This window comes from Coregonus lavaretus, assembly GCF_964263955.1.
Source record: "Coregonus lavaretus genome assembly, chromosome: 13".
NCBI lineage: Eukaryota > Metazoa > Chordata > Actinopteri > Salmoniformes > Salmonidae > Coregonus > Coregonus lavaretus.
The window spans coordinates 48,968,265-48,994,826 of NC_140000.1; the positions used below are offsets into that span (position 1 = coordinate 48,968,265).

At 42.3% G+C, this 26,562-nt stretch overlaps 2 protein-coding genes across 3 annotated transcripts in view; one reads left to right on the top strand and one right to left on the bottom strand.

The window, feature by feature from the left end:
* Positions 1-26,562, bottom strand: part of LOC311139418 (anoctamin-4-like) — a gene marked incomplete at its 5' end in the record, with an annotated part of 45,077 nt that overhangs the window by 11,377 nt on the left and 7,138 nt on the right. The window contains 14 exons of the mRNA XM_084174293.1: positions 1,401-1,483; positions 9,349-9,409; positions 10,044-10,140; positions 10,434-10,568; positions 10,825-10,946; positions 11,306-11,361; positions 11,705-11,811; positions 12,171-12,302; positions 12,418-12,462; positions 12,825-12,925; positions 13,769-13,921; positions 14,862-14,998; positions 15,264-15,464; positions 24,100-24,357. Of these exons, the coding sequence (XP_084030419.1) occupies positions 1,401-1,483; positions 9,349-9,409; positions 10,044-10,140; positions 10,434-10,568; positions 10,825-10,946; positions 11,306-11,361; positions 11,705-11,811; positions 12,171-12,302; positions 12,418-12,462; positions 12,825-12,925; positions 13,769-13,921; positions 14,862-14,998; positions 15,264-15,464; positions 24,100-24,357 (1,688 nt within the window). The remainder of the gene's footprint in view (positions 1-1,400; positions 1,484-9,348; positions 9,410-10,043; positions 10,141-10,433; positions 10,569-10,824; positions 10,947-11,305; positions 11,362-11,704; positions 11,812-12,170; positions 12,303-12,417; positions 12,463-12,824; positions 12,926-13,768; positions 13,922-14,861; positions 14,999-15,263; positions 15,465-24,099; positions 24,358-26,562) is intronic.
* LOC311139419 (uncharacterized protein) lies at positions 3,576-9,259 on the top strand. 2 transcript variants are annotated; one of them, XM_084174295.1, is made up of 4 exons: positions 3,576-3,888; positions 5,652-5,762; positions 8,632-8,784; positions 9,002-9,259. In XM_084174295.1, exons 2-4 carry the CDS (start codon positions 5,681-5,683, stop codon positions 9,193-9,195), a joined length of 429 nt encoding a protein of 142 aa, XP_084030421.1. In that variant the 5' UTR covers positions 3,576-3,888; positions 5,652-5,680; the 3' UTR covers positions 9,196-9,259. The 2 variants fall into 2 exon arrangements, with proteins under 2 accessions (XP_084030421.1, XP_084030420.1); XM_084174294.1 differs by having other exon boundaries at positions 3,577-3,888; positions 5,648-5,762.

The following is a 26,562-nucleotide window of genomic DNA, read 5'->3' on the forward strand; positions in this document are numbered from 1 at the left end:
GAGTGTGGGTGCGTATGCGCAAAAGTTTGAAGCTTATGCATATGAACCCATCATTCATTAGCTACATATAATGCTAATATGTATTACCTGGAAGAGGTAGGCTAGGACATCTACTGTATATATAAATCAACAGGATTATCTATTTTGGATGCAATTTGAATGGAATTGATGGACAGAGAGAAACACTGCGAGAGAGTGGTCACATGCGCACTGATTTAAAGCAATGACATTGGCGTGATAGGGTGTTTTAAAACTCTGCAGCTGGAATAAAAAAAATAATCTTTAAACTAAAAAAATAAGATGACCCCCGAAAGCCAGATGGAGATGTGTAAATTAGATGTGCATTCAGTCCTTATATTACTGCAGCAAATGTAGGCCTACTTGTCACAAGAAAAAAAAGTTAAGGGACGGGGGACGGACGGACGGACGCCCCCCCCCCCCTTAAGGGAAATGTATATTTCTGACAGAAAAATGCAGTGTTTGGTAAGATTTAGATATGTGCAAAACTGGCTATCCTTAGGCAAACACATTTTGAAGGAAAATAAGTGTTGGCAGAATGAATATATTTTTGGTTATTCTATAAAAACAAACTTTAGAAAGGGGTTGTTAAAAAAAAATACTAGAACAATGTACCTCAAAATCGTTGTTGGAGTGCCTTAAGGTGAGACGAGGCCGATAACATTTTTAGTTGAGCAAGACTTGGGGTGATATAAAGTGGAATTTATGAGAATTACAGGAGGGGGGCGTTTAACACTGGGGGGCGTTTAACCCCAAGTCACCCTACCATGATGAGATGATACATGCATTGTGAATACTGAGATGCGCAGTCTGTCCCCAACCTGAGTATTGATGATTGATCATGCAGATATGCGATAGCAGAGAGAAGGCCGTAGCCTAGAGAAGATTTAGACATTGCATATCATTTAACAGTTCTATTTCACATCATGCTGTTCATATAAATAATTTACCGGTTTCTTGTAGTTATTTATCCCGGGAAAAGGGATTGGGTTTGGGTGGGAAATCTTGGTAACCCAGTTCCCGCTACTCAACCCTCGTCATAACCGAGTGGGAATCTCAAGGCAATGCTCCCTCTTGTAATATTTTGTATACATCAAAAAAGTGGAATGTCCCTAGGACCTTCATGGCATGATTGTTCAAATCTTTTAAGAAATGTAATAATTTTTTTGTTGAAAAGGTCTTCATGGTTGAAAAACAGCAGACAGTTCATTACCATTTATACGTTCACACACACACACACACACACACACACACACACACACACACACACACACACACACACACACACACACACACACACACACACACACACACACACACACGTTATAACTGGGAGGTTATTTCTAAATTGATGATGCTGATCATAATGAATGTATTTTTACCTCCTCTTCCTCCCAGTCAATTAGGTCCCAGTCATACGCAAGGACCGCTCGCCGCCTCTTCCAGAACTCGAGAAACACGGTTGCTAAAATACACAACTAGGTTAGTGTTTGAGGGTTGTTAGGGCTAGGTCAGTATGTGTCATATTCAATGTGGGACAAGTACAGTGGGGAAAAAAGTATTTAGTCAGCCACCAATTGTGCAAGTTCTCCCACTTAAAAAGATGAGAGAGGCCTGTAATTTTCATCATAGGTACACGTTAACTATGACAGACAAATTGAGAAAAAAAATCTAGAAAATCACATTGTAGGATTTTTAATGAATTTATTTGCAAATTATGGTGGAAAATAAGTATTTGGTCACCTACAAACAAGCAAGATTTCTGGCTCTCACAGACCTGTAACTTCTTCTTTAAGAGGCTCCTCTGTCCTCCACTCGTTACCTGTATTAATGGCACCTGTTTGAACTTGTTATCAGTATAAAAGACACCTGTCCACAACCTCAAACAGTCACACTCCAAACTCCACTATGGCCAAGACCAAAGAGCTGTCAAAGGACACCAGAAACAAAATTGTAGACCTGCACCAGGCTGGGAAGACTGAATCTGCAATAGGTAAGCAGCTTGGTTTGAAGAAATCAACTGTGGGAGCAATTATTAGGAAATGGAAGACATACAAGACCACTGATAATCTCCCTCGATCTGGGGCTCCACGCAAGACCTCACCCCGTGGGGTCAAAATGATCACAAGAATGGTGAGCAAAAATCCCAGAACCACACGGGGGGACCTAGTGAATGACCTGCAGAGAGCTGGGACCAAAGTAACAAAGCCTACCATCAGTAACACACTACGCCGCCAGGGACTCAAATCCTGCAGTGCCAGACGTGTCCCCCTGCTTAAGCCAGTACATGTCCAGGCCCGTCTGAAGTTTGCTAGAGTGCATTTGGATGATCCAGAAGAGGATTGGGAGAATGTCATATGGTCAGATGAAACCAAAATAGAACTTTTTTGGTAAAAACTCAACTCGTCGTGTTTGGAGGACAAAGAATGCTGAGTTGCATCCAAAGAACACCATACCTACTGTGAAGCATGGGGGTGGAAACATCATGCTTTGGGGCTGTTTTTCTGCAAAGGGACCAGGATGACTGATCCGTGTAAAGGAAAGAATGAATGGGGCCATGTATCGTGAGATTTTGAGTGAAAACCTCCTTCCATCAGCAAGGGCATTGAAGATGAAACGTGGCTGGGTCTTTCAGCATGACAATTATCCCAAACACACCGCCTGGGCAACGAAGGAGTGGCTTCGTAAGAAGCATTTCAAGGTCCTGGAGTGGCCTAGCCAGTCTCCAGATCTCAACCCCATAGAAAATCTTTGGAGGGAGTTGAAAGTCCGTGTTGCCCAGCGACAGCCCCAAAACATCACTGCTCTAGAGGAGATCTGCATGGAGGAATGGACCAAAATACCAGCAACAGTGTGTGAAAACCTTGTGAAGACTTACAGAAAACGTTTGACCTGTGTCATTGCCAACAAAGGGTATATAACAAAGTATTGAGAAACTTTTGTTATTGACCAAATACTTATTTTCCACCATAATTTCAAATAAATTCATTAAAACTCCTACAATGTGATTTTCTGGAAAAAAAATTCTCATTTTGTCTGTCATAGTTGACGTGTACCTATGATGAAAATTACAGGCCTCTCTCATCTTTTTAAGTGGGAGAACTTGCACAATTGGTGGCTGACTAAATACTTTTTTTCCCCACTGTATGTACACTTGTGTTCAAGCTATAAAACAATGTTGGCAATGTAATACAAACAGAATCATTTAAATGTAACCATCTCTAGCATTGCTGCCGAAAACAGGAATAATTTAAATTAATCTCTTTCTTTGTTGAAGGAAGGTTGTTTTGCATGACTCAAAATGATTCAATTATCACTTCAAGTAGTTCTCCACATTCAGATAAGACAATTTTGCAGCACAGTTGCTGGGTGCCAGGATTCATACCGTTACTTCAGTTATCTAAAATCGTTCACTATTCTAGCTATTTAGGATGGACGCTGTGCAATAGGTCATTTCAAACAAGCCACTGCTGCCTTTAAAGCACTGGAGAGAGAGGGTAGGTTCTCCTGAACAAAGTCCTTGGGATGGGTTACCCATTGCCAATCTGTTTACCAGTGTGTCACTTGACAATCAGAGCAATCTCTTTGCAGAGGCTGGACTAAGATCAGTTGAACTAGTAGCTCTGAATGGAAAGGCACATGTTTCTGTAGTTCCAGACAGTTATATGAGGCCAGTCAGTGACTAGCGGTCTCTTTTGGTGGAAAGGCACATGTTTCTGCAGAGCCAGCAGCAGGGGAGCACACTTCAGAGGAATGTTAATGAAGTGATTTCAATGGGTATTCTACTGTAGGTGAATGCCAAGAAATAGTCCAGTGTTGGACAACAGCAAGGCCCTGCAGCAAGATCCACTGCTCTCCAGACAAACCCAGGTAGGTTGAGTTGTATACTTATTTACAGGCAGTCCAACGATATTGTATTGCAGGGATCATCAACTAGATTCAGCCGTGGGCCAATTTTTTTCTTCAAAAAGTCTGCCCAAACAGATAATGTTTGACTAAAACAATCATTTCAAACCTTGCTTACATTTGTATACGATCACGTTGTGTCTCTCTATTATGTGTGGGAATAGTTGGGAACAGGTTTCTTACATTAAAATAACTTGGAGCTGATTTCCTGGTGTTTTTTTAATGTCCAACAATGAAAATGGGGGCCAAATAAAACCACAGAATTTGGCCCGTGAGCTGCCAGTTGGGGAACCCTGCTGTATTGAGTATCTGAGGGCCTATACAGTTATTTAGCCTTGATTAAATGTATTTTTAAATGTTTTGCTTTATTGTCCTAATTTTATAGCTGTGGTTCCTCTTGTATGCACCGATATGATTGTAAGTGTGTCTGGATAGTGTGTCAGATAAATGACAAAAATGTAAATGTGAATGTAATTGCACTACAGAAAATGATTGCAATCTACCAGTTGAATGAGCACCGAATGCAGTTAGGTTGTTTATCAGTTGTAGATTTGAGAGTTACCATCATTTGACTAACAACAACAACAACAACAAAGACTCAAAATGTCAGTAGGCTATGGGATTGTTACAAAAGAGTAGTGCGCTATTGAAGTGTAGCTAACAATTAACTACCTCATTTTCCAGGTTAGTTTATTACATTTTTCTACCTGTTTTCACGTTTTCAGCCGATCTACTTTGTTGCATGAAGTTGGGTGAAGAACATTTCACTCAACATATTTCACCTTTGTACCAATGAGATAACACTGCCAATTTGTGATGGATTAAAGGGAAGGTTAGATAAAAGGGATTTGTGGTGATGAATGGTGGATATTTAGTGTAACAATGACCTGCATTTGACCCCATTAACCTATACATTAATCTCACCAACACATTATATAACACATTAGGAGAAGACTAAGTACACATGAAGACTGCGTAAAGCAATCACAAACAACGACCATTGATCAACATGTGACCTTTCAAAACAGTGAACAGTATAACAAATGACACAATCATGACTCATGAAGAAGTTCACAATCAACAGTGGTGCAAAGTACTTAAGTCGTTTTTTTTAGGTATCTGAATTTTACTTGACTATTTATATTTTGGCCTACTTTTACTTCACTACATTCCTAAAGAGAATTATGTACTTTTTACTCCACACATTTTCCCCGACACCCAAAAGTACTCGTTACATTTTCAATGCTTAGCAGGCCAGGAAAATGGTCCAATTCACTCACTTATCAAGAGAACATACCTGGTCATCCCTACAGCCTCTGATCTGGAGGACTCACTAAACACAAATGCTTTGTTTGTAAATTATGTCTGCGTGTTGTAGTGTGCCCCTGGCTATCCGTAAATAAAATAAAACAAGAAAATTGTGCTGTCCGACTTGCTTATTATAAGCAATTTGAAATGATTTATACTTTTACTTCTGATACTTAAGTAAATGTATGCAATTACATTTACTTTTGATACTTAAGTATATTTAAAACGAAATACTTTTAGACTTTTACTCCACTGGCAATCAGTAACCATAGCTACTAACATACACTGTAGAAATATGTTATCTCTACTGTCACAAACTCTTATGAAAGAAGTATGACAGCCTCTGTCAAGTCCAAAATGTTATCTAAAGCAATCTGTTGTTAATGCTACATACTAATGTCTCCGTCTTGTCTAGATAGGTCCTGGTTCTGTGCAAGGACGATGATCGATGGGCTGTCCACAGAATGACAGCTTCTCTCTGGACCTTTCCCAGCCAGACGTCTGGGTCTGGGAGCCAGAACCAACGGAGGGTGAGTAAATCACAGACCATGCGGTGACACACTCAAATCAAGTGCTATATATGCATGTGAAAATGGCATAGAATGCACCTTGGAGTATTGCTCCATTGTTTATGTGTTGGTTAATTAATTATTCTTGGATAAACAGAATTTAAATTGTTGACTTACAGTACAGTAGTATATGTAGAGTGTGTAATGAATACCTGATCCAATGTATGTTGAAGTTAAATCCCTCTATCCAATACATTTCTCACCATAAAAGATGAACGACAGGGAAATGTATGAGTGGTTTCCATAAGCCCTGAAGACAATGTCTGAATTTGCAGTGCAATCAATAACGGAAAAACTAAGAGCTACAGCTATTTTAATATGAGCACAGTCTTGCAGTGCACTCACCGCCTGAGCTTTGGAAGTCACCAAGCTCTCTAAGAAGAATAGAAGATACATTACACAACTTGTATTACTCATTTGAACTACAGTGCCTTCGGAAAGTATTCAGACCCCTTGACTTTTTCCACATTTTGTTACGTTACAGCCTTATTCTAAAATTGATTAAATAAAAACAAATCCTCATCAATCTACACACAATACCCCATAATGACGAAGCGAAAACAGGTTTTTAGAAATGTTTGCAAATGTATTCAATATAAATGCTATGAGACTCGAAATTGAGCTCAGGTGCATCCTGTTTTCCATTGATCATCCTTGAGATGTTTCTACAACTTGATTGGAGTCCACCTGTGGTAAATTCAATTTATTGGAAATGATTTGGAAAGGCACACACCTGTCTATATAAGGTCTCACAGTTGACAGTGCATGTCAGAGCAAAAACCAAGCCATGAGGTCGAAGGAATTGTCCGTAGAGCTCCGAGACAGGATTGTGTTGAGGCACAGATCTGGGGAAGGGTACCAAAAAATTTCTGTAGCATTGAAGGTCCCCAAGAACACAGTGGCCTCCATCGTTCTTAAATGGAAGAAGTTTGGAACCACCAAGACTCTTCCTAGAGATGGCTGCCTGGCCAAACTGAGCAATCGGGGGAGAAGGGTCTTGGTCAGGGAGGTGACCAAGACCCCGATGGTCACTCTGACAGAGCTCTAGAGCTCCTTTATGGAGATGGAAGAAACTTCCAGAAGGACAACCATCTCTGCAGCACTCCACCAATCAGGCCTTTATGGTAGAGTGGCCAGACGGAAGCCACTCCTCAGTAAAAGGCACATGACAGCCCGCTTGGAGTTTGCCAGAAGGCACCTACAGACTCTCAGACCATGAAAAACAAGATTCTCGGGTCTGATGAAACCAAGATTGAACTCTTTGGCCTGAATGCCAAGCGTCACGTCTGGAGGAAACCTGGCACCATCCCTACGGTGAAGCATGGTGGTGGCAGCATCATGCTGTGGGGATGTTTTTCAGCGGCAGGGACTGGGAGACTAGTCAGGATCGAGTGAAAGATGAACGGAGCAAAGTACAGAGAGATCCTTGATGAAAAGCTGCTCCAGAGCGCTCAGGACCTCAGACTGGGGTGAAGGTTCACCTTCCAACAGGACAACGAACCTAAGCACACAGCCAAGACAACGCAGGAATGGCTTCGGGACAAGTCTCTGAATGTCCTTGAGTGGCCCAGCCAGAGCCCGGACTTGAACCCGATCGAACATCTCTGAGAGACCTGAAAATAGCTGTTCAGCTACGCTCCCCATCCAACCTGACAGAGCTTGAGAGGATCTGCAGAGAAGAATGGGAGAAACTCCCCAAATACAGGCGTGCCAAGCTTGTAGCCTCATACCCAAAAAGACTCAATGCTGTAATTGCTGCCAAAGGTGCTTCAACAAAGTACTGAGTAAAGGGTCTGAATACTTATGTAAATGTGATATTTCCTGGGTTTATTTGTTATAAATTAGCAAAAGTTTATAAAAACCTGTTTTTGCTTTGTCATTTTGGGGTATTGTGTGTAGATTGATGAAGAAAAAAACCAATTTAGTCGATTTTAGAATAAGGCTGTAACGTAACAAAATGTGGAAAAAGGGGTCTGAATACTTTCCGAAGGCACTGTATCTGGAATAGAGAGAGGACTGGTCACTATTGGTAGTATGGATTAGCATGTGGCAGTTTACAGTCAGGTATCTAAAGTGTATTAAAGCCATAGTTTATGCCTATTGTTCAATTGCGTACGTTTCTGGAAAACAGATGGAAGAGGACTGGTGTAGAAGAGAAAATTAGATTTGTTATCAAATATGACCTGAAGAAGACACAGGTCATCCTGTTCCTCGTCTTGTCTGTAAGGTTGCCTGTTCCCTGATATGTATTATAATCAGTCTGTTTTATAACTGTTTCTAAATTGCCCAGTTCTAACTTTCTGTCAAACAATCTTTCATGGTTCCTGTTATCCCCGGATCTGTGGGGGAGTGGATATGTCCTTGGTATGATTTTCTCTGGGCCTACTATTTGTGGTGATAAGCAGAAGTACCGGACTCATTTGAAGGGCATGTGATACACCCCACCCATCCTCGGTCTGTATACAATGTCTGTGAGAACAAAGAGCGAGTCAAATTGGTTTTCCCTTGCATGAATGCTCGTAATAAAGCTTTTGTATATTGAGATCGGACTGCCTTCGGAGTGATTTTTCCACCACACTGGTTACAGTCTACAACTTCTGTTTGGTTACTTTGCTATACATTGCAAAAGGCTTGGCCCTGGCCATTAGGAGCTCTTGTCAAGATGTGCTAGGCCTAATCTAGGTCCATTTCCCCAGGGATATTTTGGATTAACCGTAGACATTCGATCATCCCTTCCTCCACATCAGTCTCTACCATCTTTGCTCTCTTCCTTTACCTCACTCACTCACCCTCTCCCTAATAATTTTTCCCCACCTGTCTTCTCACACAGCCACTCAGGTCTTCATTTGGCTAGCGCTTCTGTTGACCTTTGGCCTGCAGTTCTACCTAGCTGTGTTCTGCCTGCTGAAGTGCTGGAGTTATGACACGAGGCTAAAGCAGGCTCTTAAAAACCTGCCCTCTACAGGGAAGCTCCCAACAACAGGTAGGTCTATTCCAGGGATGTTGCCTTGACACAGTGTAGTGATCCATTAACTGACCAAAGCAAATATCTAGTTTGATAAAAACCTTTGTTTTTGTTTTATCAAATCCACTGAACACTTTCGATCTCACTACATTCTGAAATCAAAAGTTTAGCAGGTTGAAATGAGACCTTTCATTTGACTAAACTGGAGGTAATGTTAATAACACATGTATTCCAGATGTTTCAGTCCCTTCTTCCATCATTCAACTTCCAGAGGATTTGAAGAGTGTGAAACCACCTGCTTACTGTCGTTATGATGTAGAAGTGGCTGAATCCTCCCTGCCTAGGCCCAGCTGCTATGACGATGAGGAGGCTAGGCCCTGCACTAACTCTCCCTATACACCTTTTGCCTGGGATCTTGTGCAACGCTGAGGAGGACCCTGTACCACTTCCCTGTAAATACTGTAACTTAAATAAAGTGTACATGGAATGCTGACGAGTAACTTCTTAAACTTTATTTTACAATAAAATTAGATTTGTTTTAAATTGAACCTATCATATTTACAATAAATGATAAAAACTCACCCCACACAGCCATGAATACAGCAAAGAAAACTGTTGCTCCGTTGTCAAAAAGATGGGTGACCTAAAGCCAAGAAACAAATCAATAGCAATTGCTTAGAGAAATGATTTCTGTAAACAGGAATTCAGTACAAACACATACAGTAGTAACATTTGTATATAAAGATAGCAAATGAGGGCTGTTTGTCAGACATTTTCCAGAGCAAGCTCACAAAGTAGTCCCGTGTAGCTCAGTTGGTCGAGCATGGCGCTTGCAATGCCAGACTTGTGGGTTCGATTCCCACGGGGGACAAGTACAAAAATGTATGCTCTCACTACTGTAAGTCGCTCTGGATAAGAGCGTCTGCTAAAAATTAAATTGTAAAGTAAAAAGATTACCTGGCTAAATTAGTTATACTTCTGTTACTGTGACATGGCGCTGGAGTAAATGTTTGTCAAACAATTGAATATTTTTCTAAAAAGTAAATGACAAAATCACTGTTCCTGGAGAGCTGCAGTGTACGCAGGCTTTTGTTTCAGCCCAGCTCTAACACAAAATAATTGTGGTCTACATTTATGACCATCATTAGTTAAATCATTTGAGTCACACAAAGTGGCTCTCCAGGATCGGAATTAGCCACAACTGCCCTGATGTTTGTCAGCAGTGCTCAGTCTGGGGCAAACGTTTAACATACTCTACATGGTAGTACTGAAGTCACCTTGGCATAGATGCAGCTGTCTGAGAGTCTCAGGTAGGGGCAGTACTCGTCACATATGGGGCACATGATGATGTCAGTGGCTTGGCAGATTTCTTTACTGGAGAATCACAGACAACCTTTAGCCTGGTTCAATACACTCATCAGTTCTTAGTGCATTTATCAGCCTGTCTCAGTGCTGCCAAACGACTAACGCACTGATAGCATTGGTAATAGACTTCTACCAGACTAAGGCCAGATTTACACCAGTGTAAAGCATGCGTCTGTTTGGTATTTTTTCTTGGGGAATAGCACAAGACCAAACATTAAAGTGAATGATAAAATATTAAGGTAAAACATTGAGGTAAAACTTAATTAAAGAAGACCAATGAGTATCAGGTGAGCTCACATTACCTGACCTGGCAGTGGTCTAGGGTGAACCAGCCATAGAGGAAGACCATGAGCCCAACCAGCGCCGCAGGGAACAGCATCCCAGTGTACCAGCCCAGCCAGGCAAAATAGAGACCAATTTTCTCCCCGAAGTACCGCCTGACAGACCCATCAGGAGATAAACACCAACAAACAGGTCACTATGTACAACCATCGCAACGATGTTGTGGCTTCATAAGTTTTTAATGATCTAGTAAATTCACTCCATTAATTAATTAATTAATGTGGCTTTAATACATGTGGCTGGTGAAGTTGTATTGCTTGCAGGATCTAGGGACAACCTGCAAAGTGCAGATAATACACTGTATTAGACCTGTGATGTCCTTATACAGCAGGAGTGTTAACAGTGTTGTACCTTATGAGGTCCAGTGGCTGGTACTTGTACCACACCCCCCACCAGGCCCAGCATTCATACAGCAAGTGTCTGTGGTTCTCTGCCCCATGCGTCCGGATGGAGTTCTTACTTCTGTAGCTCCCCTGTTAACACACACACGCAAGTAATGTACCATCATAACTACAGATGTAGGATCTTCATTTGATCATTCTTTTGTTGCTGAGAATTTTCCTGCTAAGCAGGAAATGCAAACTTGTTGTGTATTTGAGTTTAAAAAAAGGCTTCTAAAGTTTGTAATTTCCACTTTGAAATATCAGACTTGATTTGCCCTTATGAAAATGTATCAACCCCTACAAAAATGTCCATTAATTATAAACCACATAATAATTCACATTTCCGGTTGCCGCAGGATTATTTTCCTGCTGTAGCGAACTGGCTCAAATGAAGATCCTACAAGTGATATTTCTCTTCCAAGCCAATGTGTGAAGTGTCAGTGCATTACCTCATGAAGGGGAAAAGCTGCCTCGTATGAACTGTTGCTCAAAAGACGATTCAGCCCTGGAGCATGAACAAGAACATGAAGACACTTGTCAATATCTCTACACACCAGAGACATGCTGTACCTCAAACATGGATTACATCTAGCAGTGGTCTTTTACTATTTAGAGAGGCGGCAGGTAGCCTAGCGGTTAAGAGCGTTGGGCCAGTAACTGAAAGGGCGCAGATTAGAATCCCTGAACCGACTAGGTGAAAATTCTGTCGATGTACCCTTGAGCAAGGCACTTAACCCTAATTGCTCCTGTAAGTATCTCTGGATAAGAGCGTCTGCTAAATGACAACAATGTAAATGTATTATCCAGAGGCCATTTGTAACTGTGTTATATGATGATAAAAGCCTCACCCATTTTGTCTTTGCCCTCCTCATATTTGACCCTTTGCAAGATATGATGGACGATGCGACTCCTGGTAGCGTTGTTGAAGAACGTGTCTTTGTTGTGAATGGTGAAACTGTAACAGAATATTGACAGAGAAAAGGATCCTAGATCATATTTCTTCTAAACCGCTCCAGTCCGTTGGATTTATTGAGCTTTTGAAAAGCACACCATTTTGGTCTGAGGTCATCTCAGTGCATTCTATATAATTTTGCCTTGACGGGCGCTTGTGAGCCCCCCAAAAAGGCCCCTAAAATTGGACCACACCCACAAGGAAATGTAGTTTATTTCCTTACTAAGAACTATGGTTTAAAGATGTAAGACTGATTAATCTTCACCTTTAAGTTAGTAAGGAAAAACCATATACCAGACTGGTGGTGGACACACACACAGACAAACACACACACACACACACACACACACACACACACTTACTGATGTATTCTGGAGCGACTGAAGGGGGCGGTAAAGCTCTCGTTCTCCTCCAGGTCAGGGAGGGTGTCGTTGTCAAACTTCATGGGTTTGCGAGGCAGCCATCCTCGAAATCTGTTGATTCTCTTCTCCATCCTGGACGGTGACAGAAAGCCCAAAATCACATCACACATCACACACAGCCAGAGACCGTTAACATTAGGGTCGTACCCCAAAAATGTGATCAATAAATAAATCAATTAACACTCACCTACTCATGAACTTGTACCGTCGATGCATGTAATAGATTTTCCTCCTGAAAAACCCCACAACATTATCAACTATTAAAACTTAATCTCAGTGCATTAATGCAATGCAGTGGCTTGGGGTGGTCTAGCAGTCTAGGTCGCTTATGCTTCTGGAACACATGCACTGGTGCTCACATGTGTTAGAATCTGACCCCTCTAGAGCACTCTCTTCTAGCTTTCCTGTCAGTCTCTCACTATTCTATCTAATAAACATGAAGAAATACAGAAAATAAAAGTACATTGCAAATATTCATAGTATGCGAGAGAGAGAGAGAGAGAGAGTGAGTGTGTGTGGTGGGAACCTGTCTGTCGACGTGATTTAGGTGTGTGAGTTTCTGGAGCTACAGAGGCTGCGTGTTCGTCTCCCCACCTGAACGGCATCCGAATGTTCATAAGCTCTGCGTAGCGACATAGCACCTCCCAGGGAGCATGCAGCTTCAGGAAGATCACATCACTGTTGCACACAGACAACTGTTTGAGGGGAAAAGACCCAGCATTAGAACTATTAAGTCCTGTTAACACTATTTCTTACAACAGTTTCTTAGCACATTAAAAAGGTATATAATGAAGGATCAAATGTTTTAAATGAAAATGTTTCCATTCTAAATCATGTTGCCACACGTGTATCCAAATTCAGTAGAGAGGTTTATGGATTTCATAACTGGACATAGAGAGGAAAGGGACGGTTGAAATATAGATTTCCTTTGACATCCATTAGTGACATCTCACACAGTTAACAGGCATTCGCTGTCATGGCCGTGGAATAGTTTTTACTAGGATCTTTAAAAGATACCAAACTATGTGAGTTTGATGTATTCAAAATCCCAGTAGCCAAGTTATATAGTCAGTACTGCATTCTCTGATCATTTCAAGCAGAATTCTGCCTTGCATCTTGTCATCATAAGAAGTCTGACTACACAGTAGGCAAATGAAAAACTAGCTACCCTCGCAGGACCTAAACATAACAAAGCGTCTCCATGCAGGAGAGAAGCAAATGATGCTGTTAAAGGAGAGAAGAAGCAGCATAGTCTCTTTGAATGATTCAGATGATGACCTTGATGCTACTGCGTCAGCACACTATGTGGCAGCCACACACACACATGCAAACGCACACACACACACACTCAGCACAATTGCTTCCCTGCAATAAACCAGATTGAGGGTGAAACTTGCCATCAGCACATTTGCGTTGGTTTATGAGTGACAGGCAGAGCTTCAGTGACTACAGTAATACTGTCATACTATAATATACTGTTACTGTAATACTATGTTACTGTAATACTATATTATACTGTAATACTCAGTAGTACTCGCCTCCTTCTCCATCTGCAAGCCCTCAGCTCGGATGTTGCGCTCAAATATTTCCCTCTTCTCCGACTGCGGACCGGACTTCCTGTAAACCAGGATGTAGTCGATGTGGCACTTGCCATCACTGAAGCACAGCCCACTGGACCTACTTCTCCCTACCTGGGGAGAGAAACAGAGGGAGGGAGTAACCACTATAAGGTTGTTTTGACCCAAAGTGACTTCAATGTATTTTACCATTAGCGCTGCTGAACATTTACAGAGGCGGTTCAGCTGAAGTGCTTTGCTCATAAGCATAACATTGAAATGTGCCCTTCCAAGGGTTATACATCACACTATTGTAGTAAGAAACCAATGTGTTCACCCTAAGAAGGCAAAACGTCAGATCCCCCAATGAGGATAAGAATAACACTTACAGCTAGGGGTGTAACGATTCGTTTTAACAACGATTCGATTTGTATCACGATTCGTGGTTGTCGATACGATTCAAGGACGATATTGGTTCATTTAGAACGATACGATCCGAAACGATTCAGTGACTTGAAATCGATTCAGTAACCTTTTAGCCAAAAATTCAACCAGTGTGACTGAAATAAATACCTGGATACTGGACAGTGCAGGTGAAGTTTCCTAGATTCCTGTTTCTTGTAAGGACCGCAATGGTGGCTTGATAATTTCTCGCTCGTCGGCTTCTCCTCTGTCGTCCGCCATGCTATGTTTTGTTGTCTTTGCGCCTTTGCGCTGCTGCTGGCGCGGGGCGATGACGTCACGGATAGGCAGACTGAATTGAGTAATGTTTAAAGCCTTTATCATTAAAAGTGCTAAGAAAAAACATCCATATAAAGTCTGACGTGCTTAAATCCAATGGGTTATTTCCTAGTATCGATACAATCGATTTATTACATTTTAAAACGATGTTAGATTGATATATGTTGTCCAAAAGGCCAACTCGCCGAGCACAGATCGATGTAGTTGGATCATAGGAATATAAATCGATACATCGATGTAGTAGATGGATCGTTACACCCCTACTTACAGCAGCCAGCTTCAACCCACATTGACCATACGTACTTTACGGACACACCAGTAATTGACCTCTCACCTCTGGTGCCGGGTCAGTCCTGGTGTTGTCGTCCAAGATGCTACTGGTCCCGGGGTCGAGCAGGGTCGAGTCGCCGTCTTTGGATGGGGTGCTCAGGCCCTCCAAACTCTCCATTAACAACTTCACATCCTTCAGAACTGGACGGGAAATCAGCAGAAAACACATTGTGAATTGTGAAACCCTCAATATGTTGTTGATTCTGTGGACACCTAGACTACTTCCTAACTCAGATAATATAACTAAAAGATTAACTGAAGTGCATGACTACCACTCAGATTTGAACTTTAATAAAGTTTTTTTGTCTTATAAAAGTTGCTCTTTAAAAAGGTGCTGCACAACAGTTACATTATGGAAATGTTATTTGGTCGAGGTACCTCTTTAAGGAGGTGCCACATGGCTTACCGTGGGGTGGCGCATTGTCCTGTGTGCTGGGGGAATCCGGAGCCCCAGCCAAGGACTCCTCCATTCTGACTGGCGACCTGGTGGGGGGGAAGGAGAAGGCTGAGTCCGCCGCCTCGCACCCAGGGGTCGGGGGCCGCAGCACTCTGTGTCTGTGGGGGCTCTGCCACTGGAGCTCAGCCCCATGTAGAGAGAAACTCACACCTGGAGGAGAGAGACAGAGAGAGAGTGAGACAGGGAGAGAGAGAGACAGGGAGAGAGAGAAAGTGAGAGGAGAGAGAGGAGAGGGAGAGAGACAGGGAGAGAGAGTGTGAGAGGAGGGAGAGAGAGAGAGCGAGAGAGGGAGAGAGAGCGCGAAAGAGAGCGAGGAGAGAGAGAGAGAGAGAGAGAGAGAGAGAGAGAGAAAGAGGGAGAAAGAGGGAGCGAGACAGAGAAAGAGGGCTTTCCACATTTAGTGGAAAAAAGAGAGGATAGAAGAGAGGGAGAGTGGTATTATGATCAGAGATCAGTAAAGAACGTGTCAGCATGACGAGGTATATAACCTCAAATATAGAGAGATGTAACAGTAAGGGAGCAGTAACATTCACACTGTAACGTTTCTGAGACCTTATCAAACATTCAGGAGACATTCTCTGTTGGTTAGGTAATGGGAGATAGGTGAGTCCCTGGGAATTGCCAGGGACCTCATGTTACAATATTATTACCATACTTAGATGCCGATATGTTATGTATGACGATTCTCACGATTCTATATGTATTGTGATTCTATATGTATTGCGATTCTATATATGTATTGCGATTCTATATGTATTGCGATTCTATATGTATTGCGATTCAATACTGTGATTTGATTGCGATTCGATACTGTGATTTTATTGCGATTCGATACTGTGATTTTATTGCGATTCGATACTGTGATTTTATTGAGATTCGATACTGTGATTTTATTGCGATTCGATGTTTCAAACATGTTGCTCACTATATGTCTGCTGCAGAGAGACAAGAGAGAGCATGAGAAACCTCGTTTTGATCAGACAGGGAAATAAAAGTGCTGAAACCATGTTGTCTTACTATTGAAAAAGAAGATGGAGGACAAGCTATAGGATGTAAATACCAGCGTTTTGGCGCAGGTAAGACCACAGCCGATAGCGCTACCTAATGCTACCTACAGTAGCAAAAAAAGTACTTTGTGTCAAATATGAATATAATATTGACCAACTGTATTGTAACTGTATCGATCCCCCCCCCCCCCCCCCCGCATCACTATTATATAGACATGCAAATCATGAGTAAGCTTTACAGTGGCTCCAAAGGAGATGTAGAGATAGATATACAGCACCATTCAAATATTTGGACACACCTACTCATTCCAGGATTTTTCTTTATTTTATATTTGAGATTCTTCAAAGTAGCCACCCTTTGCCTTGATGACAGCTTTGCACACTCTTGGCATTCTCTCAACCAGCTTCATGAGATAGACACCTGGAATACATTTCAATTAACAGATCAATTTAACCTTGTTAAAAGTTAATTTGTGGAATGTCTTTCCTTCTTAATGCGTTTGAGCCAATCAATGTGTTGTGACAAGGTAGGGGTGGTATACAGAAAATAGCCCTATTTGGTAAAATACCAAGTCCATATTATGGCAAGAACAGCTCAAATAAGCAAAGAGAAACGACAGTCCATCATTACTTTAAGACATGAAGGTCAGTCAATACGGAACATTTCAAGAACTTTGAAAGTTTCTTCAACTGCAGTCGCCAAAACCCATCAAGCGCAATGATGAAACTAGCTCTCATGAGGACCGCCACAGGAAAGGAAGACCCAGAGTTACCTATGCTGCAGAGGATAAGTTCAAAAGAGACTGTGTGAATCACGCCATCATGGTCGAATTGTTGCAAAGAAACCACTACTAAAGGACACCAAAAAGAAGAAGAGACTTGCTTGGGCCAAGAAAGGTGGAAATCTGTCCTTTTGTCTGATGAGTCCAAATTTGAGATTTTGGGTTCCAACCGCCATGTCTTTGTGAGATGCAGAGTAGGTGAACGGATGATCTCTGCATGTGTGGTTCCCACTGTGAAGCATGGAGGAGGAGGTGTGATGGTGCTTTGCTGGTGACCCTGTCAGTGATTTATTTAGAATTCAAGGCACACTTAACCAGCATGGCTACCACAGCATTCTGCAGCGATATGCCATCCCATCTGGTTTGGGCTTAGTGGGACTATCATTTGTTTTTCAACAGGACAATGACCCAACACACCTCCAGGCTGTGTAAGGGCTATTTGACCACAGAGGAGAGTGATGGAGTGCTGCATCAGATGACCTGGCCTCCACAATCACCCGACCTCAACCCAATTGAGATGGTTTGGGATGAGTTGGACCGCAGAGTGAAGGAAAAGCAGCCAACAAGTGCTCAGCATATGTGGGAACTCCTTCAAGACTGTTGGAAAAGCATTCCAGGTTTCCAGAATGCCAAGAGTGTGCAAAGCTGTCATCAAGGCAAAGGGTGGCTATTTTGAAGAATCTCAAATATAAAATATATTTTGATTTGTTTAACACTTTTTTGGTTACTACATGATTCCATATGTATTATTCTACAATGTAGAAAATAGTAAAAATAAAGAAAAACCCTTGAATGAGTAGGTGTGTCCAAACTCTTGACTGGTACTGTATTTATCTCTATACAGTCGGGTCTGAAATTATTGACACCCTTAATAAAGATGAGCAAAAAAGACTGTATAAAATAAATACAAATACTGAGCTATATTGTTTGCCCAAATGTTTTTTATACTAATGCAATTGATCAGAGAAAGAAATGGTGTGCCCTGAAGTGATTCTGTGCGCCCGCTGAGAGGAGCCATTATCTAACATGGCCTAGTGAGGAGGCTAACAACAACCCCTCTGAAGAGGTCTGTGACCCACTCTTCATTCTGACGAGCCTTGTCTCTGGGGAAGGTCGTCGATGGCCTGAACGCTGAATTTCCCTTTGTGACAGCTCCGCAACTCAGCAGAATCTTTCTGCTGAGCCCCAGACATACAGAGAAGGAGAGGGAGGGAGAACGCTCAACGCTCGCGCCCTTCCGCAGTGGCTGAGGTATTGATATAGCAGCAGGTAATAAAACCACCATTAACTCTTTCCTCCTGAAATCGATGGTCGGCTTCACTCTGTGACTTGGGTTGTAATAAACGTTTCACTCAACCGTCAGCGGCTAGGAGGTATTTTATAGCGCGAGTAGAGGTTAGAGCAGCCCCAAAGGAGATGTGAGTGATAAAAGCTAGGGCACTATAGAAATAGATTGATTCCTTCCATAATAACATTACATTTGAAAGAGTTGTCTAATGTAGCTCTGCCGGTGTGAATTTACATATCAAAGCATATCATTTGCACACTTTAAAATTAAATCTGTGCCCATCAAAATCCAATGACCTGCTAATTCCAAACGCAAGGTTTATTTCATGCTGTTTCTATGACTACCACAGTACCCTCTAAGTTCAAAATTAAGCACAAGTCACAACATTGAGAAAACACTTTACATTTAAGATATACTTTATAAAAGGTTATGTCTCTACATGCTTTATATTAACTAGTCAGTAGACTATACCCTGGAAAATTACAAATATTGAACATGACAAGATGATTGGCCTACTAATAGACCATTAGGTTGATCTATGACAGATGATAGAAGCCTAGGTGTCCATAGAGAAACAGAAATTCATCAATAATTAACGACAGTGGTTTTGTTGCCTCTGAATGACCACTGGGCAGCAGCACACATACACTTTAGTCATTTAGCAGACACTCTTAGCCCGAGCAACTTACAGTAGTGAGTGCATACATTTTCGTACTTTTCCCGTACTGGTCCCACGTGGGAATCAAACCCACAACCCTGGTGTTGCAGCGATGAGACAAGATCGAAATTGGGGAGAAAAAGGGGGTAAAATATATGTAATAATAATAATAATCTAGAGCTGTTGAACAGGACAGACTACAGCCAATGTTGCATGATACCCAGTCAGACACTGATTAACCCAACAATCTAGGCTACATGAGAATATTTGAATCAGAAGTAAGGTTAGAATGGAATGTGGTCCTCTGTAGCTCAATTGGTAGAGCATGGCGCTTGTAACGCCAGGGTGGTGGGTTCGATCCCCGGGGACCACCCATACGTAAAAATGTATGCGCACATGACTGTAAGTCGCTTTGGATAAAAGCGTCTGCTAAATGGCATATTATATTATTATTATTATAATAAATAGTCAAAGTTAGAAGCCCTCTAGTTTCCTTTGGCTTTCAAATAGATAGTTAGCGGACTTCTCCATGCATCAGGAAGCAGGAAACAAGCCCAGGGCTTCCAGGCTCCCACTGATGCAACAATGGTGAGTTACATTGCATTACATTCTTGGGTACAATAAAACTTTTTTGAACCACCATATTAAGATGTTGTCTCCCATTTGCAAGTGTATGAACTGCTAGTTATGCTGCGACAACGACTTTTGAACTGAACAAAATATTTTACAGTATAACAGTATAGCTAGTTGATTTGTAACCCTGAATCATAAGCCACTGATGATTGTCAGTAGAGAAATCCTTCTTGCGAAAAATTATTCCTTAATGAGATCACTAATACCTCCTCATTTCATATGACATAACCTTGCCTTAGCATGACAGCTCACAGAAGGCTAGCTGGTTGGGTAACTGAGCGAAAAAAAAAAAAAAAAAAAGGGTGTGGGGGTGGTTGGGTGGGGGTGGGGGTGGGGGGGTGGGGGGGGGGTTGCCATGGCGACCAGGAATCAGGAAGACAGAGGATGGTTCTGGACCACTACATCAGCACAGTCAGGGGACAACAGACCTCCAGGCTCCGTCAGGCCCCAGGGCAACACAATGGCCGTTTCACGCCTGCCAGACGGGCAACGGAGCACGGACACACAGTGTCTCCACTGATCCCTGACCCACTTCTCCTTCCCTGAACCATGCATAATGGAGGAGTGCTACACTTAGGACACACAGCTCATTTACAACCCCCGTAGTGAAACTGTGTGGGAGGGCGATACGGGGAGAGAGAGAGAGAAGGGGGGAACGGGAGCTAAGGAGAGATGGGAGAAAGAGGGAGAGAGAGTGTGTGTATGTGTGTGAAGGTCAAACGCCTGTATGGTTCAGGAACACAACAGTATGAAAAGAGAACAGAGAAAATAGACAGTAAAAGGAGAAGAGTACATGTGGGTCATTGAGAGAGAGAGAGAGAGAGAGAGAGAGAGAGAGAGAGAGAGAGAGAGAGAGAGGGGAGAGAGAACGACAGAGAGAGAGAGAATCACTGCAGCAAAACCACTACAGTGAAAAAAACACTGCTGTGGGTCTAAAACAAGTTGCCTGCAGCACTCACCATGCGAGGTGGAGCGGGGGAGAGCTTCAACCCCTCAGAGGGCAACAGGAGGAGAGGACAACACAGCCCCGGGGCCGCCCCAGTGGAGGCTCCACAAGCACTACAGTAGCTACAACTAGCAAAACTTGGCTCCGGTACTAAAGACCCCGCAGCGGGAAAAGGAAAACGACCTTCTGCAGAGGCGATCAGCTGCATTCACAATATTTACCTCCACTCCCGAGCACCGCAGCACTCTGCTCTAGCTCCTGAGCTCCCGCACGCTCTCACACACACACACACTCACAGTGAAACACACACTCCGCTCATCCTCAAAACATCCCTCAGATTATATAAACCTCTGTCCAGTCGGCACGAGGCAAAGCTCAGGAAGAAACAGATGGAGACCAGCTTAGATCCTCTCTCAGGGAAAAATACAAGCAGAATGTTTATGCAGAGAGGGAGAGAGCGAGGGGGGAGAGCTAGAGAGCTGCAAGACAATCAGTATTCTTTATCAGTCAACCCGTCAGCCAATCCGTGGGAGAGGAGCTTTGAGGGTAGCCAATCGGAGCAGGGCTGGCTGTATCAGTGTCGTTGTTGACCAAAGGAATGACAGTTGTTGCTGCTCTGGGTGTCAATGTGTTCTTTAAAAGCCAGCACCTCACACAAATGCACATTCACAAATACAGTGTGTATCTTTTAAAGGAGGAATCCCTTAGAGAATTCTACCATTAGTCACTCTACTTGCATGCAATACTCAGAGTGAGTGTCACGCTACTGCAAATTAAACAAACCCTACATATATAATAGCTGGCTGCTTTCCAAAAGTGTGTTTTCAAAAGTCTGCTGTACGCTTTACCATGTTAGTAACACTATTTTAACAATTTGTTAGTTTTCATGCAGGATCCAACTGGAACACAGTGTGCTAACCAGAAATGCACTGTGTGTGTGTGTGTGTGTGTGTGTGTAACAATCATATTTGTTTCAGCACTGAATTATTTCCAGCATTGTTAGATTTTGTGACGTACAGTATGGTGTTTCAAATATTCCATTCTAATATTGACACATATTTAGATCCACAGTCAACCAATAAAGTGGAAAGCCTCCACATATTATTTCAAAAGGTCAGAGGTGGGTCGTTCCACCTCAAAAAGTTCTGAAATTGTTTTGGTTGTTAGAAACAGATAAGATTAGCATTCCTGCAACATTCTTTTGTTTAAATATAATTTGATCTGAAAAATTAAGCTAATTGATTGCACCCAAATTGGCCATTTTCAATGTTTAGGATTCATATAATATTCAATAAATATAGTACCTAATAAACTTTTTTACTAACAATGAGTTGTCCAAAGAAATGTTCAAAAGCCACTCACGGATCACCCACACCCATGCCAATCCCACCCCATCAACTAGTATATAGAGGTGGCAGGTAGCCTAGCAGCAGGTAGCGTTAGGCCAGTAACTGAAAGGTCGCTGGTTCAAATCCCAGAGTCAAATAGGTAAAAAATCTGTCGATGTGCCCTTGAGCAAGGCACTTAACCCTAATGCTCCTGTAAGTCGCTCTGGATAAGAGCGTCTGCTAAATAACTCAAATGTAAAATGTACGAAAATGTATATAGTATCAGTTCTCTATGTCTGACAAGTAGTATGGAGCTGCGGCTCTGAGTATTGTTTCTTCATCCTATGTAATGTATTCCCAGAGAATTTGTTGATGTTTTTTTTCCCCTGTTCAGAGAAATTAGTCATTGAAGTTGTTAGGTTTATGTCCCATCCTACATCCGGATATCACCAGGTTCTGACCACTAGATGGTGCTGTTCCTGCTATTAGGTGAGAAAATATTGAAGAATCCCCCCCATAAATGTTAAAGGGATAGTTCACCCAAATTACAAAATTACATATTGGTTTCCTTACCCTGTAAGCAGTCTATGGACAAGGTATGTCAGCAACCCATGCTTTGATTTGTTGGCCACTGTTTCAATGCTAACTTTTTAGCATTTGTGTCAGAAATCCAATGCAAGTCAATAGTACCTATATTAGCATTTTCACACTTCATATCCAAATGATCCTAAAGTAACACAAAATGGATTGTGTAACTCAATGATGTTACTTATAGATGATTTGGACATGAAGCGCGAAAATGCTAATATAGGTACCATTGACTTGCATTGGATTTGTGCCACAAATGCTAAAAAGTTAGCATTTGAAATAGTGGCCAGGTTTGTTTGTTTATTATAATCCCCATTAGCTTTTGCAGAAGTCACAGCTACTCTTCCTGGGGTCCACAAAAAATACAAAACATGACAAGTAACAAAACACTGATACACTGATAGATAAGGACAGTCACACAAGGTAAATAAAACCAAAGCATGGATTGCTGTCATACCTTGTCCATAGACTGCTTACAGGGTAAGGATATATATATATTTTTTTGTAATTTGGGTGAAATATCCCTTTAACATTGAGGGGGAGGGGGATTCTTAAAAAAAAAGTCAATTCATAGCATTAACAATCTAGTGGTAAGAACCTGGTAATAAAAGGATGTAGGATGGGACATATACCTATCAAACTTCAATGACACATTTCTCTGAACAGGGGAAAAAAAACATCACCAAATTTACTGAGAATACATTACATAGGATGAAGAAACAATACTCAGAGCCGCAGCTCCATACTACTTGTCAGTCAGAGAACTGATACTTTATACTCATTATTGGGGTGGGATTGGCGTGGGGACCCCGTTGGTGGCTTATGACTATTTCTTTGGATTCCTCATGTCTTACTCATTGTTAGAAAAAAGTTGGGTCCAAATCGGATGTTAGGTACTATATGAATCCAATAAATAAAAAATGGCCAATTTGGGTGCAATCCATTAGCTTAATGTCTCAGATATCAAATGATTTTCAAAAAATTATATTTCAAAAAATAATGTTGCAGGACATCTTATCTGTTTCTAACTAAAGAAACAATTTCAGAACAATCTGAGGTAGTGGGTGTCATGGCTTGCTGAAATGACATGGAACGACCCAGGTGTGTTCATCCTATAATGTGATTCCAGGATACTCTCTTATGTGTAACTCAGAACCAACAGACTGACTCGATATGACTCATCACCATTGGCACTGATAAACACTGTACTGGCCTAACTCACAAAAGCACAGACACTACTGTCATTATCACATCTATACTGAACACAAATATAAACTCTGTAAACACAAATATAAACACAAATATATGACTCTATTCCTTATATGAACTGTAACTCAGTAAAATCAATGAAATTGTTGCATGTTGCATTTATATTTTCGTTCAGTATACATCTCCTGATGGCTCTCACTACTGCCATCTACACCGATTACTGTCAACGGCAAAGGTTCTGAGCTTTGGCAGGATAAGCCGTTTCTAGACTGGCTTCTTAGGGACCAAACCACATGGCTGAAATTAGAATGAAGTCAGGGTTCAAAGTTGAAAGGTGAAACCTTACTTGTGCTGCTGTCGCTGATGGTCTCCTGGCTGTCGCTGATGGTCTCCTGGCTGGCGCTGCAGTGGGATGATACAGGGTTGATTGACAGGGAGGCAGGACAGGACACTGGCTCTGGGTACTCAGGGAGTTGCGGAGCCGCGGCGGCGGAGGCCTCGGAGCGAACCCCATCAGGACTGTCACACAGGGGGTGACCTCTGGGAGGGAATGGACTCTTCCAATGGGAGATACCAATGGCCACTTGGCCCCCGAGATCAAACCCTGTAGGGAATATTAATATCTCAGACTGAAAGAGTTTCTCAAGACTCCCCTCCTATAGCACATAACCATGGAAAGCATGCGAATGTGATTGTTTTTGTAATGTGATTGTAATTGTCCTTGCAACTTGCATACTTAGTCAATTTCTCTTATAGCAATGTCAGGGTTCTTTGAAAATCCTTGATATTGAATAGTTCCCAGAAAGTCAGACATTGCAGAAAAATCCTATTCCTTGAAAAGGGAAATTAGTGATATTAATAAAATAATTTCCTGTTTCATAATGAAACTAAGGTTGTTGCTCTCTGGAGGAGTGAGTTTCCACTAACAATTACATTTCCCATATCTCAGAAATGCAGGGTTCTGCTTCCCTAGTTTAAGCAATTTAGCAAAATGCTGACATATTTCGCTCTCCCAGTTCAAAAGGAAAAATGGGGTGGCTATGTCCATAACAATGCTGCTCTCTAGTGGTTGATTTTGCCAACTCCATGACTGTCCTTTCCCTTGTCTGATGAGTCCATCTCCGTTCCTCGTTTGTGAGTGGTCTACTTCCACATACATCTTGGGAAGTATCATAACTAAGTATGAGGAAGCTACTTATGACAAAAACTATGTTTTGACGGTTGACAACTAAATCTATATTAAAAGGTGTGTTGTGCAACATTTCCACCTGCAAGCACCTTTGTGGAAGTCCGTAAATTCTGTAAAAGCTGTAGAATTAAATAAATAAAATTCCTTCAAAGAAAAATATAGTAACATTGATAGCGTGCTGCATAGTGTACATTTAACTTGAATTGATTTAACTGAGTTTACTTTATGAAATTGACTTTGCTTTTGAAGCATACCACAGGAAGGTTGCCAACAAACCCAACAATCCTAAAGACATTGTATGAACACAAATGTCTCTCTCCCTCTGTCCATACTCAACAGGCAGCACACCACAGAGAGGAGGAAAGATGTCTCTCTCCCTCTGTCCACGCTCAACAGGCAGCACACCACAGGGAGGAGGGAAGATGTCTCTCTCTCCCTCTGTCCAGGCTCAACGGGCAGCACACCACAGAGAGGAGGGAAGATGTCTCTCTCTCCCTCTGTCCAGGCTCAACAGGCAGCACACCACAGAGAGGAGGGAAGCCTTCTTTAGCTTTTCTGGAGACACTACCCCAGCACATTTATAAGATACACTACTTCAAATTAGTGGATCCGGCTATTTCAGCCACACCCGTTGCTGACAGGTGTATAAAATCGAGCACACGTCCATGCAATCTCCACAGACAAACATTGGCAGTAGAATGGCCCATACTGAAGAGCTCAGTGACTTTCAAAGTGGCGCTGTCATAGGATGCCACCTTTCCAACAAGTCAGCTGGTCAAATTTCTGCCCTGCTAGAGTTTCCCCGGTCAACTGTAAGTGCTGTTATTGTGAAGTGGAAACGTCTAGGAGCAACAACGGCTCAGCCGTGAAGTGGTAGGGCACACAAGCTCACAGAACGGGACCACAGAGTGCTGAAGCACGTAGCGTGTATAAATTGTCTGACATTGGTTGCAACACTCATTACCGAGTTCCAAACTGCCTCTAGAAGCAACGTCAGCACAATAACTGTTTGTTGGGAGCTTCATGAAATGGGTTTCCATGGCCGAGCAGCCCCACACAATCCTAAAATCACCATGCGCAATGCCAAGTGTGGGCTGGAGTGGTGTAAAGCTCGCAGCCATTGGATTCTGGAGCAGTGGAAACGCGTTCTCTGGAGTGATGAATCAAGCTTCACTGTCTGGCAGTCCGACGGATGAATCTGGGTTTGGCGGATGCCAGGAGAACGCTACCTGCCTGGGTGCATAGTGCCAACTGTAAAGTTTGGTGAAGCAGGAATAATGGTCTAAGGCTGTTTTTCATGGTTCGGGCTAGGCCCTTCGTTCCAGTGAAGGGACATCTTAACGCTACAGCATACAATGACATTCTAGACGATTCTGTGCTTCCAACTTTGTGGCAACAGTTTGGAGAAGGCCCTTTCATGTTTCAGCATGACAATGCTCCCGTGCACAAAGTGAGGTCCATACAGAAATGTTTGGTCGAGATCGGTGTGGAAGAACTTGACTGGCTTGCAGAGCCCTGACCTCAACCCCCATCGAACACCTTCAGGATTAATTGGAATGCCGACTGCGAGCCGGCCTAATTGCCCAACATCATTGCCCGACCTCACTAATGCTGGTGACT